The following is a 17588-nucleotide window of genomic DNA, read 5'->3' as shown; positions in this document are numbered from 1 at the left end:
TGAGTGGTGCCTCCGGAATGAGAAGAGCAGATTCAGGGCACTCAGGTAGTGAACGGGCAGTCCATAAGCAGGAACAGTAAAAGAAATAGGGTACCCAGATATGGAAAAATAAAAAAGGCTTTATTGAGGCGTTAGTGAGTGGCAAAAGAATGACAAAATAGCCCTCCCACGCGTTTCACGCAAGTGTTTGCGCTTTTTCAAGGAGTATCTATTTCTTTTACTCTTTCTGCTTAAGGCCTGCCCGTTCTCTAATATTCAGGGCCTCTTCATAGTCCTCCTTCAGCTTACGCACTTCTGATTTTAGACTCCTGGTCTCCTGGTGTGAGACTTCTATCTCTAGGTTGAGGGCATGAAGCTCCTTTTTAGAGACTTTAAGATCCGTACTAAGACTGTAGACAACTTTTTGAGTGATCTCTAGCTCCTCTGCGAGACTGTGATGTTCCTTTGTAGAGATTTCCAGTTCTGTGCGGCAACTGCTGATCTCTTGGTGTGAGGCATCCAGTTCTATGCGGAGGTATGAACCTCATTCTGAGATGTCCACCTCGGTCCAGATACTGTTGACCTGCTGGTGTGAGGCATTTAGTTCTATGCTGAGAGTATGAACCTCATTCTGAGAGACTTCCAACTCTCTATTGCAATTGCGAACCTCTTGCTCAGACACTGTAATCCCTTTCAGTGCCTCCTCATACTTCTTTTTCAGATTAGCAATCATTCAGTCAGACTTGCTCTGCTTTTCATCCATGCCGGTAATAGTAGTGTACGCAGTATTTAGATCCGTCCTTAGATTCTCAAATTTGGTCTTGGCCGCAGAGTAAATTGCAAGCACAGTCTTCTGTAATCAGCATTATTTTCTCTCTCCCTTTTCAATTCTTCAAGGAGCAGATCACAGTTATGCCTGGCAGCGTGCAGTGCATCTTCAGGGCTGATCAAGGGATCAATACTCACTGGTTCCGGCTCCGCTTTCCTAGTATTGTTGAACCAGACAAACACTTCTTTGGGTTACACGACTTCTGCCTTTGGCCCTCTGGATATTCTGTCATCAGCGTGATAAATCATCCATTCTGTCACCATACCCAAAAGATCCAGCTGGAGACTGAATTAGTCCCTCCTTATGATCACAGAAATTGGTAAAACTCTAGAACAGGAACAAACAAACTATTTGGTGATTAATGACATGAACGATATTGTACTCCCATCAATTTGAGAGGTAGATAAAGCTGTGCAAGGGGGTTGAATTATAAATGTACAACACACGGGTAAGGGCTCCAAAAAGCCAAAATTTGTGAACAACGTACTGTAGTGCCCACGGTTATTTTAACAAAAACCAGTGACAATCGCAAAAAAGATCCAGGTACACCTAGGTACATGCTGGATACATGCCTTAAACTTGCCTTAAACTAGACCCAGCATTTCTGCATTGATTAATGGCCCATCAGATTAACAGCGGGGGACCCTGTCAGTCCCATTCAAACTGAATGGGACTGCCAGGGACCTGCTGTGTTATTCCTATGGGTCATTAGTCAATGCAGAAATGCCTTAAACTTGCCTTAAACAAGCCCAGCACAACCCCAGCACAACCCCAGCATATACCCAGAATGTAACCGGGCTAGTTTAAGGCAAGCTTTAGAATACTCGTGGTCTCGTCTGTAATTGAAAAACTTAAACCCCAAAATATACAAAAATTTATTGCAACACAAGGGGAGCGTAACATCCTGTTGTCTTAAAATGCAGAGGGCAAGATGCGCTATCTAAACCCACACTTTTATCCCAAAGGAAACAAACCTGATAGGCTGCTAGTCAATAATTTCAGAGACAAAAAACCTTCCCATAACATTGCCTCTCCTATTTAAACCCTCAAAAAATAAACAAAATAATTTTAAACTATTATCACTCTCGCTACAACCTCCACGGGTCACAAACAGTAACTAGTGATGATTTGAAAAATATTTAGAAATACCTCAAAGAATGCACCCTACCCAAACTGGACAATAATGAGCTGGAAATTCTGAACGCTGATATATCAGAGGTGGTAGCTCTGGCCATAAAATCATTGAAGGAAGCGAAGACCCTGGTCCAGATGACTTGACAAATAAATATTATAAATGCTTCTCCAGTATTCTAGTCCTATATTTAACAAGAATCTATAAAAATATCCAAAATAGATCACACTTTCACAACCCCACTGCTAGAGCAAATATCATAGTAATACACAGAGAGGGAAAAACCTCAAATTGCTATGAAAGTTACAGGCCAATAACCCTCGGCAATTCAGACCTAAAAATACATGCTAACATTTTATCAACTATACTGAATTTGTTTCTGGAAAAATGGATCCATCCAGAACAGGTAGAATTCATACTCCATAGGTAGGCCCTCAATAATATATGATGTACAATATGCATCAATCAGTATATTAATCATATTGTGTTCAATAGTTCAACTGGCCCTTTATTCGCCAGACGCTTGAAAGCTATGGTTTTAGAGGGAATTTCTCGGAGGCTGTCAAGGCACTGTACTGCAATCCATCAGCACAGTCCTGATGAATGACTTATTGTCCAATCCTTTCTCTATCTGCAATAGTACCAGACAAGGTTGCCCATTACTGCCACTCATATTTACTCTAGTTATTGAGCACCATGCTGCCAAGATTAACATGAATTAAAGTGTGAAGGGCATTGAATTCAGATCTCAGGAATGCAAAATGTCCTTATTTGCAGACATGTCTTGCTGACACTGGCCAGACTCTTGACATCTATCCCTAATATAATTAGAGAACTGTCAATATATGGCTCCCTCTTGGTCTATAAAAACAATAACAAGATGAAGGCTCTTGATTTCCATTAGTTGGGACCAGATCTGAAACTGTACCAAATGAACTTTAACTTTAAGTTGCAACCAAAAAGCCTAAAATATCTAGTCATTAACATCACTTAAACATATCACCAATTGTACAAATTGTACAAAATTAAAGTCCCAGAGTCGGTTCTAAAAGCTATCCAGTGCTCATCATCCAGCTTTATATGGGCGGGAAAAAGCAGAGGATTAAACTATCCACCCTTTATAGATCAACCCAGGAGAAGGACTGGGCTTACCCAACTTCAAAAAAATACTGTCTCGCCTCCCACCTGAGTCAATGTGTGGCCTGACACTACCCAAATGGTTCCAAAATGTGGACGAGTATTGAGGCGGTTTACCTTGGACTTGGACTAGGAGATATGTTGAGCCCAATCTGGTTTCAAAACCAACATAGGACACCGTTTGTTTCCCAGTGATCAAGTACTTCTGCTCTATATGTGACCAGTGTAATAAAGTGTTTGAGGTGGCACCATTCACCTCTCCTGATTCCACTATGGGATAACCAACTCTTCACTCCTGCATGCACCCCAGGGGCTTTTACAAGATTGGCGTTATTAACAGCATTATATGGGTAACTCCTCTACTAAAAAAATCAAAATCGCCATTTTCTGTGAGTTGGGAAGTAGATACTCCTTACCTCCCTGTATATTCTTACAATATTCCCAGATAGCTCATTTCGTGGGATAATTAGACAAATAAAATCACGAGAAGAAACACTCTCAAGAGTGTTTGTCTTAAAAGGCCTGATCTTAATGCTTTATCAAGCACTATATGCCACAGAGTCTGAATCACTGGACTGGGAACAAATATGGGAACGTACTGCCAAAGCCTCAATATGTGTCCTTATAAAAGGAAAGGTATGTGGGAATGTAGCACACCAAAATAGTGCAAATAAATGCAAACAATGCGATACTTGCGCACAATGCCGGAGCTCCTGGTTCAAGGATGGCCTATCTGTAGCAATCCAAGTATACAGCAACAGGAAAGATGATCCAGGGCTCCACGGATTTTTAGCAAACGAATTTATTCATAATACACAACGTTTCGGGCTCACTTAGGCCTTTGTCAAGTGACTGGTAATGACTCATTACCAGTCACTTGACAAAGGCCTAAGTGAGGCCGAAACGTTGTGTATTATGAATAAATTATTTTGCTAAAAATCCTTATAAAGGAAAACACATATACAGGTGGTACCTGGTCTCGACTAAGCTTAATGAAATCTGCCCTGGATCCCCAAATGTGCTGGAGAGAATGTTGCAAAATAGGCACATACATTCGCATTTGGTGGTCCTCTCCCAGAATTGCAACATCTTGGAAAAGGATACAAAAACTCATAGAAGACATAAAAAAATGTTACCCTCCTCCTGAAAGGCATACAGGAAATAGACAGATACTTTATGGAGCTAATTACTAACATACTAAATGTGGCAAAATGTCCAAATGCTAGAAACTAAAAAAAAACAGTCCCACCCTCCTTAAATGGAATATTAACTAAGATATGATAGGCAATATAACACGTTTCATTAGAGGCACCAAGAAAAAGTATTATAATGTGGGGGAACCCTTATGCTTATATCATATCTCTATTTTCAGAGAACCCTGCCCAAGGGGATATAAACGTTTCGGACACTCTTAGGTTCCCCTATCTTTTTCCAACACGAGTATTCATTGGTAATAATGATCTGCAATGATCAAGACAACATGGGAAAATTCCACGCTGACCCATCAGGGGCTTTCAGACAGAGACTTACAACACTTTTCTCTGCTTATTGCAAAACCCTCCTGCAATGTGGTTGGTTTAAGCCCTCAATGGGGTTTTATGAGCTTATCTGCTCCCTGTGAATTATAATGATTCTGCAGAGGAATAATTTCATGTTCAATCTTCTACTTAATCTACTTACTTGTAACAAATACATCAAATGAATAAAATAAACACAGTTAGAGAACATAGAAGGCTTTAGGCTACACTGTACTTCTTGTTTCAACTTTATACAGGATTTCATAATCAATTCGACACTTATGAAATCAGCAAAAATGAATGATAATTCGACATTCAACATTGCTGTAACTCATTGTGTTTCTGCTGACTTTAAATGATTGAAGAGAATGTATTTGTAACTATTAACTTATACCAGCATCATATTTGTATAGACTGCAATTAAAGTTAATTAACAGAGTCGTTGCTAGCCTTAGTCGTGTAATAAATTAATGATAGTACATTTTATGATCCATCCTATCTATCTACAGCTCCATGAAAGCTTTGTTTTTACAAAGGCAAATTGTAGCAGCTGCTAATTATTTTAGCAAAAACATGTACAATCACAGAAAAATTACCAAAAAATTGTGACACAGGTGGAATAAATATCGGATGTAATCAAACATTATTTATTGTCTATGTTTTGTACATCAAAATGGTAAACGGCTGTTTATTAACATTGAAACTCAAAATAAAATGGAACTGCAAAAATGAAATTCATATTCATTAACAAAGTAAGACAAATTACTGTATATCAATGTATTGTTGCCAAAGCTAAGACTCTGTGAGTTCACCTACTAAAAAGGGGATATGAGAAACAAAGAAATACATCTTCAACACATGATTTGAAGAGACACATATTTTACCATGTGTTATGTGTTGACAACTTGGACACCATTTTCAAAAGGTGATTTCAGAAAAAAAGATACACAAATATAAAAATGTGTTAGTTATGTCCTTACTAATAATCCTATATAAAAATAATGTTATATAAAAATCCTTACTACTGTATTCCAAGAAAAACCTTGTGATTAAAACAGGTAATATCCATACTGTACATTAACAACCATAGACTACACAAGACCTGCTAAGAAGCATCTTGCCTTTTTAATTTATTGTCCTTACCAGTTTCCCCCCAGTTATTTGTAGTCTTCTTTAAACACCATCCATTGTGACAGTAGGGACAGATTTCGCTGCTTTGAATAAAGGTTAAACCCGCCATTGCCTACCTGTCAGTAATACATCTGCATTATGTATATACATCTGTGTTGTGTAGCCTGGTTCCAGAACTTCAGAAACCAGGGGTAAACTCTGTACTCGGGAGAAATGTTGCAAGTTGCCTGTGAACTTTCCCATGTTACTCTTTTTATGTAACTTTCTGCATGTTGCATTTTTATCCACCAATTAGGGGCTGGGTCATATAGAAGGCTCCTGGCCTTAACCCTCTCTTTATGTATCCATGTTGTGGCATGAGGTATAAAAGGTGGGGAGGGAGGCCCCTAGTCAGTTCTATGTCTTTAGTTATTGCGGAGTTAGAGTTCCAGTGTCGGTTCCATGCCTGACGACCAGTTCCTGGAGGCACAGCATGGGAGAACAGGGAAAATATCATTACGGAGGTCCTTGCACCTAGAACTGCAGGATGTTCCCCAGTTACGAGTGTGTGTTTTATGTATGTGAACAGTTGTGGTTATTATTTATACAACAACAGAATGAGAAGCCCAAAGCTACATCCAATACGACAAAAATACACAGTGAAATACCTATATATAGGTATTTCACTGTGTATTTTTGTCATATTGGATGTAGCTTTGGGCTTCTCTGTTTTTTGGTTGTATACATTTTCACGGTAGCTTATGACAAGATATAATGAACATCAAATATCTGGGTTGAACTGAACGAGGCTTAGATATAATAATATACATTTATTCCTTAAAAAGGTGAACACAGCAATATAGTACAATTAACAGACAAGAAGGTAACACTTACTTAGGGTTGGGGGATGGAGAAGTATCAACTAGCAATTCTCCAGCAATCCAGTGACATTCCAGGTGGAATCAGAAGCACAACTAAAAACTGTAGGGTGGACACAGTTTATATACCTGTGTAACCCTATTCTTAACATTGAATACAGCATATTGGTGAACAATTATCTGTATCCAATCCCTAACGTGGAGACACAGATTAACCCATGCTCCCCAGCTAATTAGCCCATGTGTACTGGGACTCTATGGGTAGCCCCATAACTAAATCAGGGGCGAAAACCAGTCTATCAAATGAAGTATCTGCATTGTTTGTAGGTGTAGACATAACACTTACAAACCACTCCAGTTTGATGATTCTCCACCCTCAGGTAACAATTAGAGTGGCAGAGTCTGTTGATTAGTATTTGGTGTAAATAATCAGGCAGTTAACTTTTGATCACAGTGCTTAGGCTCAATCAGCCGGCTGCCCTTCATGACCTATTAGCATAGCAGATGGAGTCTGCATTTTCAGGGCAGATCCAAAATACCATACATATACACTTTAATATCTACACATATTTAATATCTACACATAAGTTCCATTCTGGTGGGCTCAGTGGGTCGAAATTTGCCAGTTCTTAATGCCTACAGTGACTCCACACATTGGCCAAATATCAACTATCTGCGACCTCCAGAACTGGAGATACAGAAATGCACTTTAAAACATCTTTAAAATACAGGATTATAATGGAACATGGGAACAAGGGAACATACATTTTCATGACAAGGTGTAAACCACCTTCCTGGACTGCAGTCCAGTTAACCCCTTGCCTCCCTGGTGAGGTCAGGGGGTGGCCATATGGGGTGCAACCCCTTTAATACCGGACCAACCCCTCTCCCTCTACACCTCTCCCTCTACATACATTTAGCCACGCCCAGTTGCACTCCAATAGACACTTATATACATATATATTATGTGGTCATTTTGGGGGTTTATCAGAGCTTCCTGTGAATCTGTGTGTTTATTAACTTTGTCCGGCTAGTCTCAGATGTTTTGGAGGTTAGTGGCCCCTCCCTCCCAGGGTTTGAGCTCGCCCCTCCCCACTTTCCAAGTAAGCAGGGTTTTGTTTTATGCAGCTGGTTGGGACAGATCCAATGTGATCATTCTTCCTCTAATTATAGAGGTAAATAAGAATTTTAATCAGTTAGAGTTAGGACCTGCAAATTTGGTCATGCCTTAATGCGGCTTGCAGGCTTAAAATGCTTTGGCCAAATGGTTTAACTAAATTACCCTTTTTCAAGAGATATATAGGTATTTCACTGTGTATTTTTGTCATATTGGATGTAGCTTTAAGCTTCCCTGTTTTTTGTTGTATACATTTAGCCACGCCCAGTAGCATTCCTATTGACCATTATATATATATATATATATATATATATATATATATATATATATATATATATATATATATATATATATATATATATATATATATATATATATATATATATATATATATATATATATATTAGCACACACAAACCCAGCAAGCTCAAATGCCCACATCCACCTAAATCTTGACTATACAGTATGTAATGTCACATATGAGTGCCACTGGGCTGTGGCAAGTGAATATAACAAACAACAGGGGGTGCCCAGTGCTACATCCAAATGACAAAACATACATGGTATTAATTACAAGAAATAATGCTTCAGTACTAATAATAATGCTAATACTAACAAAATATGTTTTTTTAGTTAGATATTTTGGCCAAAGCATCATAAGCCTGCATACCAAATCGTCAAGGTAAACCATATTAACTGCAAGTACTACACTACACTGCATTTTGTTCCCTATACCTCTGTATGAGGGGGAAGAACCATAATAGATTCCTTACCTGCAGCAAGATGAGAAGATACACCATTAAAAAGGGGGAGGTGACGAGAGCTCTAGGGGAGGTGCCACAACCTCCATACAACGATTTGGTGTGCAGGCTTATGATGCTTTGGCCAAAATATCTAACTAAAAAACATATTTTATTAGTATTCGCATTATTATTAGTACTGAAGCATTATTTCTTGTAATTATTACCATGTATGTTTTGTCATTTGGATGTAGCACTGGGCACCCCCTTTTGTTATATATATATATATATATATATATATATATATATATATATAATGTGGTAATTTTGGGGTTTATCAGAGCTTGCTGGGAATCTGTGTGGTTATTATTTACCAATAAATTCACTTTTATTAACTCTGGAGTTCTATCTAGCAAGTTGATCCCTCGTTCGTTAGTCCTGATCTTTCATGACGATCATTTCATCTGTTCTTTCTTGTGAACTCTTCTATTTCATGTTTGTTTATTCAATCCTGAAGAAGGTGGGGCACTAAAACATTGTTAGGTACAGTGTAAGCCTTTGATCTTTATCACTTGAGAACACCCAGAATAGTGTGGAAAATGTATGAAATAATGCAATCTTGGAATCAAATATTACAAAATAGAAATTTATAAAAACTACAAATGTATAACAGAATCACAACCTTAGATGTGTTAGGTTTCCATAGATTGTGTCTGGAAGACTTAAATATAATAATGCCTTAATAATGAAATCATATGTACTGTATAAACTACCTTTTTTCTGATTTGTTGCATAACACTGTCCCTGGTGTACATATCACTCAATCTGAGTACACTTATATCATGATAATAAAATTAAAGTGAAACATTGATAACATTAAGGACATTCATTTTACAGTATTAGCTCATCTACTTAAACAGTATGGACAGAATGCTGTATGTTATTAATATTACAAATGTTGCACATTATCCACTGCACAAGAAACTATATAAAATAAACTACCCCATAATCATGTTTATTGCAAATGATCTATCAACTGGATTGCATGTAAACATGTACAGTACAAATAGATTATTTTGCTGCCACATATGCCCATTGATTTATGGTATTAAGAAATTTAAACATTGTAACTATGTTTTTTTAACACCTAATGGTGACCGTAACATCATACACATATACATATACATTTCAAGCCCAATATAAATAATACAGGTCACATTTTCCCTGAAGGAGAAAATATACAGTGTCATCATACAGTATGTGTTCAAGAATTGTCTTTAATGCAGCCTTTTTATCTTTGATAAATGTGATGCTCTTTTGCCCCAGTTTTGCAGATTGGGGGGTTTGATACAAAGTATCGCACTGTGCTCATGTGTATGTCATTACCCAGAATCCCTGGCAGCAGTGGTAGCATTGTATGCTAATAGATAATGGGGAAAGACAGTTGCAGACTTGTCTGAGACATGCAAATGCACAAGTGGTATTTTTTATTTACTGTATACTGTACGTGGGAGAGTTTGTCACTTACTTTTTTAATATCTTGTGATACATAGTATGAAAGACACTTAGGCCAGTAATATAGTGGGCGCGCGCGTGCCTGTGCGAACGCTCGTGCACGTGATGTCACTGTGTGTGTGTGTGTGTGTGTGTGTGTGTCACTGGGGAAGCTGTGTGTGTGTGTGTATATTAAAAAAATAAAAAAGACATGCTGTGAGAATAAATTATTTATTAATATTGTGGACACAAACACATAAACACACATACATACACACACACACACACACATACATACATACATACATACATACTGTGGTAGCGGCGCAAATACTTACTTTTCGGAGTCTTCTCCCCTATCGCCCAGCTCCATGCTCACTGCCGTGCGCGTGCGCGGCCCTAGTATACAAAAGCTGGCTAACCACAGCCAACTATAACTGACGCGCGCGCGCCCACTATATTACGGGCCTAGGATTCGGCACCAGCCTCTCCCAACAAAAAGCACAGTATTTCAAAGCACAGAAGGGCCAATACAGCCCAGAATACAATCTGAGATAAGCATTGTCAACACCAGCTCTCAATTTCCACAAGAACAAGGCACTGAAAAACAGATTACATAAATGTTACAAGAACTATAAACAAATTGTCAAAATTGGCAGCCTTTACTATATGCAACCTCCTTGTTAGTGCAAGTCAGGATTTAAGTACTTTGGCATGTTATTATGAGGATGTAGTTACATGCCAGACTCTTGTCACGGATAAAATAGCTGTAAACTGTACCCTCCGTATTGCAAAAGGCATATGTAGGGGGGTAAAGTAGCTGCCAAATGTGGTTTGGGGGTGACCAATGGAGTAAATAATAGCCAGAGAAAAAAGCAGAACAAAAACAGAATGAGGAGATTTTAATCTACAGGTCAATAGGATTTTTGTTATTGGTATGAGAGCTGATAAATAGTCAATTACCAGCAGAATTTCTAAACTAGATAGATACAGGGATACAAAGAAGATATAGACATATTGTTATATAAAGGAAGACATATCATACAATAATAGAAAGCTGAAAAGATTGAGAGCAGGTACACCAGGACTATAGAAACATTTTAAAAGTTTATTACAAAACAATCAAATATTTCTGCTCACCACAGGATTTTTTTTTTCAGAGACTGTGGTGAGCCTAAACATTGATTGTTTTGTAATAAACTAAAATTGTTTTTTCTTAGTCCTGCTGTGCCTGCTCTCAATCTTTTCCTGCTCTATTGCAGCACTTTGAGGTTTGCACACAGTGAGGATGCCATTTTTAGTGGATATAATATATATATATATATATATATATATATATATATATATATATATATATATATATATATATATATATGATAAACACAATCTTGAGTTGATTAAGTGTATTTTCAAAACATGGCACAAATCAACCAACGTTTAGGTCCCTGGAGCGGAACCTTCCTCAGGGTGGTGTATATATATATGTGATAAAAAATCACTGGCACTCCAATAGAAATTCAATAATGAATAGGTGCATGTCCCATATTAATAATAAATGAATAAAATCTGAATAAGATTTTGGAGTGCTGCGAATATATATATATATATATATATATATATATATATATATATATATATATATATATATATATATATAATATTAAGAAACAGGGCACACACAAAACAAAATAAAAAGTAAGGGTAAAGGAAGGGGTGCATACTTTGCAAAAAGATACAGAAAAGGGGACAGACACTCCTATATGCGAAAAGCATATGCAAAGAGCTCTTAAGAAAGGTCTGTGGGGACCGAAACGTTGAGTCAATAATTTCACTTTTTTGCATATAGGGGTGCCTGCTTTTGTTTCACATATACACTGGCGACACACTTTATTCGAGCTCGGCTAGTCCCACGAATTCGGGTATACCCGGGTGTATTGAGGTTTGTGACTGTTTTCTGCCCGAGTGCATTGAGTTATTTTCCAGCAGGGATTGAAGCATTATATTCCCGCTGGCTGCAATACTGCACAGTATATATATATATACTGCATTACAATTCATAAATTTATGCCATCTGGTAGACACGCGAAGCATTGCAGCCTATTAAATCCTAATCATTATCATTTAACAGATCAGCCGCCCATCAGCCAGGCATGAACCCAGGCTGGGAAGGCAAATGCAACGGGGCTTGTCAGAGGTGAGGAGCGGCGCATTCCAGGTATCTGCCAGGTACATACCGGGTATTTGCTCGAATAAAGTGTGTTGGTGCAGTATATAGAATCCAATGCACAGCCGGCACACCATATGCAAGTAAATAAGTTTTGGTGCTTATCCCATAAAGCAATAACAGACCATACGATACCGGTTGCAACACGACATCAAGGGACAGCACGCAGGTAAGTAAATCATAAATTTTCTACATTTGATAGAAGACACAAAAACCGACGTTTCGGTCCCCCAGTGGGACCTTTCTCAAGGTGCAGCAAAAAGGAGACAGCACTCAGGTGAATGAAAATTAATGTATTAAGTACAGCACATAACTCCAACGTTTCGATCCCACAGGGTGATCTTCCTCTCTCTCTCTCTCTCTCTCTCTCTCTCTCTCTCTCTATATATATATATATATATATATATATCCCACTTATGCACAGCCGTAGCTAGACTGTATGGTGATGTGTTATGTCCGCTGGGACCATTCTCAAGAGCTCTTTGCATATGCTTTTTTCATATAGGAGTGCCTGTCCCTTTTAGGACAGTATGCACCCCTTCGTTTACCCTTATTTTTTTTTATTTTGTGATATATATATATATATATCCCACTTATGCACAGCCGTATCAATACTGTATGATGATGTGTTATGCACTTTTGGTTGTTTCATAACTGACAGTACAAAGTGAGATACTGTCGAGGTGACTGCTGAGATATCTTTGTAGCAGCCGAAGTTTCCCATTACAATGTTTGTGCTTTAGGCATAACTGACTGCTAATAAATCCAAGCATGGAATTGGAGTCTCAAGAGTAAGACTCTTTTTTTTTTTTAATCAGGGTTTGTCTATTTGTGGGTTTGTCTATTTTGAACTACTACATTTAATAACAACGAGTACCCCATCTTGCAAGTAACTACAAAGTTGTGAGGGGATAGAGAGAGTTACAGATATAACTGTTCACAGCTATAAGTGCCACACAACGCTTCTTTTTACATTCAATAGAAACGCATCTGAAATGTCTACAAGAAAACACTTTTGTGGCAGGGTGTTCTATGAAGAACAATAGTGAAACCCAACTGACAAATGATTAAGATTGCGAGACCCATCTAAAGAAGGAAACACTGAGATGCTTCCTTTACTGCATCCAAGTCACCATAATATACACAGCTACATCACTTTAAGTGTGGTCGAAATTGGATTCTAACAATATAGGAAACTTGCACATAGATGCAAATATAATAAGGCAGTAGAGGAGTAAGGCTACTTATTCAAACGCCATTTAGCATCGGATGTAGATCACGACAAAGGCACATTCAAACAACAATAATTTAATTGAAACCCCTTCAAACCTTTGTACACCTGAAGTTAAATATTCCACAACTTGTATACTAAATGAGTGCGCTGGTACTCAGATAACTTAACATCTGTTTGCTTTTTCATGGTCTATGTCGTTTTCTTTTCTTCAGTATATCTTTAGTATTTCTTCGGGTTCTGGTAATTAGTTGATCTATTTCTCTCCTTATTTATAGTCTTTTTCACCCCACACGTGTTTCTGTAAATGCCTTCCTTTCTGTTGGAATAAACTTTATCCTTTATTAAGTTTCCATGTTTTGCTTCTTATTAACATTTACCTCCAACTTTCTAATTTCTTCTACTTCTAACACAATCTTTTTCAATCTCCCATTTAGTGCTTTTTCATTTCCCTCCTTAGCCATCTCCTTCTTTAATCATTCCCACTTATTATTTGACTCTCCTTACTGTTTTACCTCTTCAGTCTCACCCTCTCCTAAACGCACACCCTGTGCAGAAGTCTCCCCCTCACCCAGTTCTCTGCAGCGCACCACGTCCCCAGCCAACAGACAATGTTGCTGTAGGTAGAAGACTGTTCAGGAAGAAATTAGCAGAGGCACGGAGATTACTGGATTTCCAGTCTCAGCAGCAGCTCACGCTATGCAAGATCTGCACGCACATCCATGTAACCCCTTCACCGCCAAAGGGGTTGTGTAAAACAGTGCAGTTGACTGCTTCCCTTGAACCAACAAGGGTTAATAGTCCTGGATTGCATCTACTGTAGTTCTCTCGAGTTCCCCACAGAGCAGTTCATGCAGCCAACAATACATAAGGTAGATTTCCGGATGATCTCAGCTAACAACTTCACACACAAGGAGGCACAGAAGAACATTTCAACAAGCACAGATCACTAAGAGCTGACACGAGAAATACTGTGTGAACTAGTAGTAGTCTGCTTTTCAATGTATGTGGCATGTGCCAGATAGCGGGGTCCAATAGTGAAGAACTGGGCGGTGACCACTAGACAGTGTATGTGGCTGCTGGGGAGGAACTACTAGCACTGTTTGATAACTGGGGTACTTTATATAAAGGGCAATACTGAGCAAGTGGGGAGACATTCAAAGGGTGACCTTCAAGTTGGACCTCACTGAGAAACTCCAATATACCAGACCTTAAAACAATTGGAGACTGGAGGACGATGCTACAAATTCATTGCAAAGCAGTTATACTGTGCCAAACTCAACAAGAATAAGCTCAAAAGCACCACTCACCTGACAGCAATCTGAACACACTAGAAATAACTTCTATCCGCTGAAGCCGCTTAGGTGTGCAGACTGAAAGCTATCTGGTGCATACCTTTTATTTCAATATGATCAACTTACGTGTACAAAGCATCATCCAGCTGGGAAGAGATCAGCAGGCTCTGTAGATCAAGTTAATTTACAATTGTATTGTCTGGGACAATGTCTGATGAAAAGAGGTCTTGATTGTCCCAGCACTTGATTTGATCAGCTTCTCGCATCACACCTTAAACCAATACAACTTAACAGGTCAGTCCTGCAGGAGTGCCTGCTGCAACATTAATATATACTTGCACTTTACCGAGAAATCCCTAGGTGGTAGGAGTGTGTATGTGTGTGTATTACAGGAGTTTTCATTGCGCTATGATTTAATTATCTATTACATACCGTTATTGCAATAAGATATTTACTATTAAGCTCCACTTCCAGCTGCGTAATCGAAGCATTTAAAAAAAATTGCATTTACCAGAAACCCTCTTATTTCTGCGTGTGACTGAATGTTATTATAGTGTGACACCTGGTATCAAATGACCAGGGACATAGTAATTACAGGTGTTATAAATACATGTGGAATAGGCGTATACAGATAGTGCTATGTGATCCAGTACGTTGTGCTCTACAGGCAGGTGTGAAACTTTTGTGAAATGGCATTGTTTTCAGCACTTTCCTAACCTATTACCCTCTTTGTGTGTGTGGCTTCAGGTCCTTATCATGATCTTCAAGATGTATGAGGAGTTGTCCCAGTCATCTCTTCACAAGCTTCTGTTGTCTTTCCTCTGTGCCCTGGCAGCTGCCCACCTCTGGAAGTGGCTACACCTCTGGGTCATCCCCAGGTGGTCGAAAGCCTCCCACCCGCCAGGTCCCTTCCCCTGGCCACTGATCGGCAACGTTATGCAAATAAGCAGCTCTCCTCACCTGTCCTTCGTTGACTTGGCAAAGAGGTACGGGGACATCTTCCAGATCAAGCTGGGCAGCCAAAAGGTGGTGGTGCTGAACGGGGAAAAAGTCATTCGCCAGGCTCTACTGTGCAACGGAGCAGACTTCGCTGGGCGCCCTGGCTTCCCTTCCTTCCAGTTTGTATCCGGGGGTCGCAGCCTGGCTTTCGGTGCCTATAGCGAGAAGTGGAAAGCCCACCGTAAGGTGGCACACTCCACAGTGAGAGCTTTCTCCACCGGCAACCCCCAGACCAAGAGCAGGCTAGGGCAGCATGTGCTAAGCGAAGCTCGGGAGCTCATCGGCCTCTTCGCTGACCTGGGAGAGAGGGGGAGACACTTTCCCCCGGGGAGACATCTGGGGGTGGCTGTGGCTAATGTGATGTGCGCCGTTTGCTTTGGCCAGCGCTACAGCCACGGGGACCTGGAGTTCCAGGCTCTGCTCAGTAATAATGACCAGTTCAGCAAGACTGTGGGGGCCGGCAGCCTGGTGGATGTCATGCCCTGGCTCCAGCGCTTCCCCAACCCAGTCAGAACTGTTTTCAGCAACTTCAAGCAGGTTAACAAGGACTTCTACAACTTCGTGCACAACAAGTTCCTACAGCACCGCAGCACAGTGACCTGGGGGGTGACCAGGGACATGATGGACGCTTTCATCCACATCCTAATCGGGGGAGATGGGAAAGACATGGTGACCCAAGATGGGAAAGTAGAAAGAGGAGATGGGGTGAAGAATGGTCAGCAACGGGTCCACCTACTGGAGACTGAACACGTCCCTGCCACTGTCACTGATATTTTTGGAGCCAGCCAGGATACTCTGTCCACGGCCCTTCAGTGGCTCATCTTTTACCTCATCAGGTAAGAGATCTGGGCATGCAACTAGCCCCAGGGCTATACACGGTCACCCAAATGTACAGAGACACAGTTCACTCCCAACTCACCATCCCTTTTTTACAGAAATAATAGGGACACACTAATTCCCTTCTGCCAAAGTGATATCACAAGTAGATACAAGCTCTCAAAACTACCAATGAGACATGGTGTACAGATGCTCACAATGGCATTATGGAAAACATCATCCAGTCAAATGCAGACACATGCCTAAAACATCCAGTTACATCCATATACATTATAATCCGAGTCATACATTGTATCTACACATTTTCCCCCAAACAATAAGGATCTTGGTATGACTCTAAACTGATTACATGTATTTGCACCTAAAACACAATCCACTCAGGACTTGATGCAGTGTGTGTGTATGTTTAGAGATAGATATTTATACTTGCACATATACAGTACACATAGAAGCATAGTCCTGTGGAAGCAACTTCAGTACTATGGGTGATATTGAAGTACACCTGTTGAGTGACTAGTGAAAAGGCATTTTGTTTATTTGTAGGTTTGACCCCTTTAATGCTTTTACTTATCTTGACTTATCTGTGCAAAAGAAACAAATACAGCTGCCAGTTTTGCAAATAAAATAAACATACTTTGGGCTACTTCTTGGGAAGACCCAAGGTACTGTACATTTTATACACAGAGTGGTGAGGCAACCATTACAAACTTTGACACAGACACAACAAATCCTCCCGAGACGGTCCCGGTCCCCCCTCGCGGCACAGCTCACTACACGCTGTGACGCGGCAGCCGCTAGGGGATTCAAGAGAATTGTAATTCCAAGCGTCGACGCGTCACGTGGTGTGGCTGTGAGCCAATGAGGAGGGGAGGCTTCGGGAGGAGGGGAGGCTTCGGAAGGAGGGGAGGCTTTAGGGAGCGGGGAGGAGAGTGTGGAGGGAAAGCAGCGTGAGTGCCTGTCTGTGCCTGTGTGTGTGTGTATGTGTGTCTGTCTGTGTTTGTGTGTGTGCCTGCCTGTGTGTGTGTGTGTGTGTGTGTGTGTGAGTGCATGAGTGTCAGCGTGTGAGTAA

General features: G+C 40.0%; 1 protein-coding gene and 1 long non-coding RNA gene across 2 annotated transcripts in view; one reads left to right on the top strand and one right to left on the bottom strand.

The window, feature by feature from the left end:
• LOC142493047 (uncharacterized) overlaps positions 1-15018 on the bottom strand; it is a 43762-nt gene extending 28744 nt beyond the window's left edge. The window contains exon 1 of the long non-coding RNA XR_012800967.1: positions 14810-15018. This is a non-coding gene — a long non-coding RNA (uncharacterized LOC142493047). The remainder of the gene's footprint in view (positions 1-14809) is intronic.
• Positions 14172-17588, top strand: part of CYP1B1 (cytochrome P450 family 1 subfamily B member 1) — a 34685-nt gene continuing 31268 nt past the window's right edge. The window contains exons 1-2 of the mRNA XM_075596480.1: positions 14172-14977; positions 15431-16518. Of these exons, the coding sequence (XP_075452595.1) occupies positions 15440-16518 (1079 nt within the window). The 5' untranslated portion in view covers positions 14172-14977; positions 15431-15439. The remainder of the gene's footprint in view (positions 14978-15430; positions 16519-17588) is intronic.

Source organism: Ascaphus truei, chromosome 4 (genome assembly GCF_040206685.1).
Source record: "Ascaphus truei isolate aAscTru1 chromosome 4, aAscTru1.hap1, whole genome shotgun sequence".
In the NCBI taxonomy this organism is placed as follows: Eukaryota; Metazoa; Chordata; class Amphibia; order Anura; family Ascaphidae; genus Ascaphus; species Ascaphus truei.
Note: the sequence above shows the minus strand (reverse complement) of the source record. Positions and strands in the feature narration are given on the sequence as shown.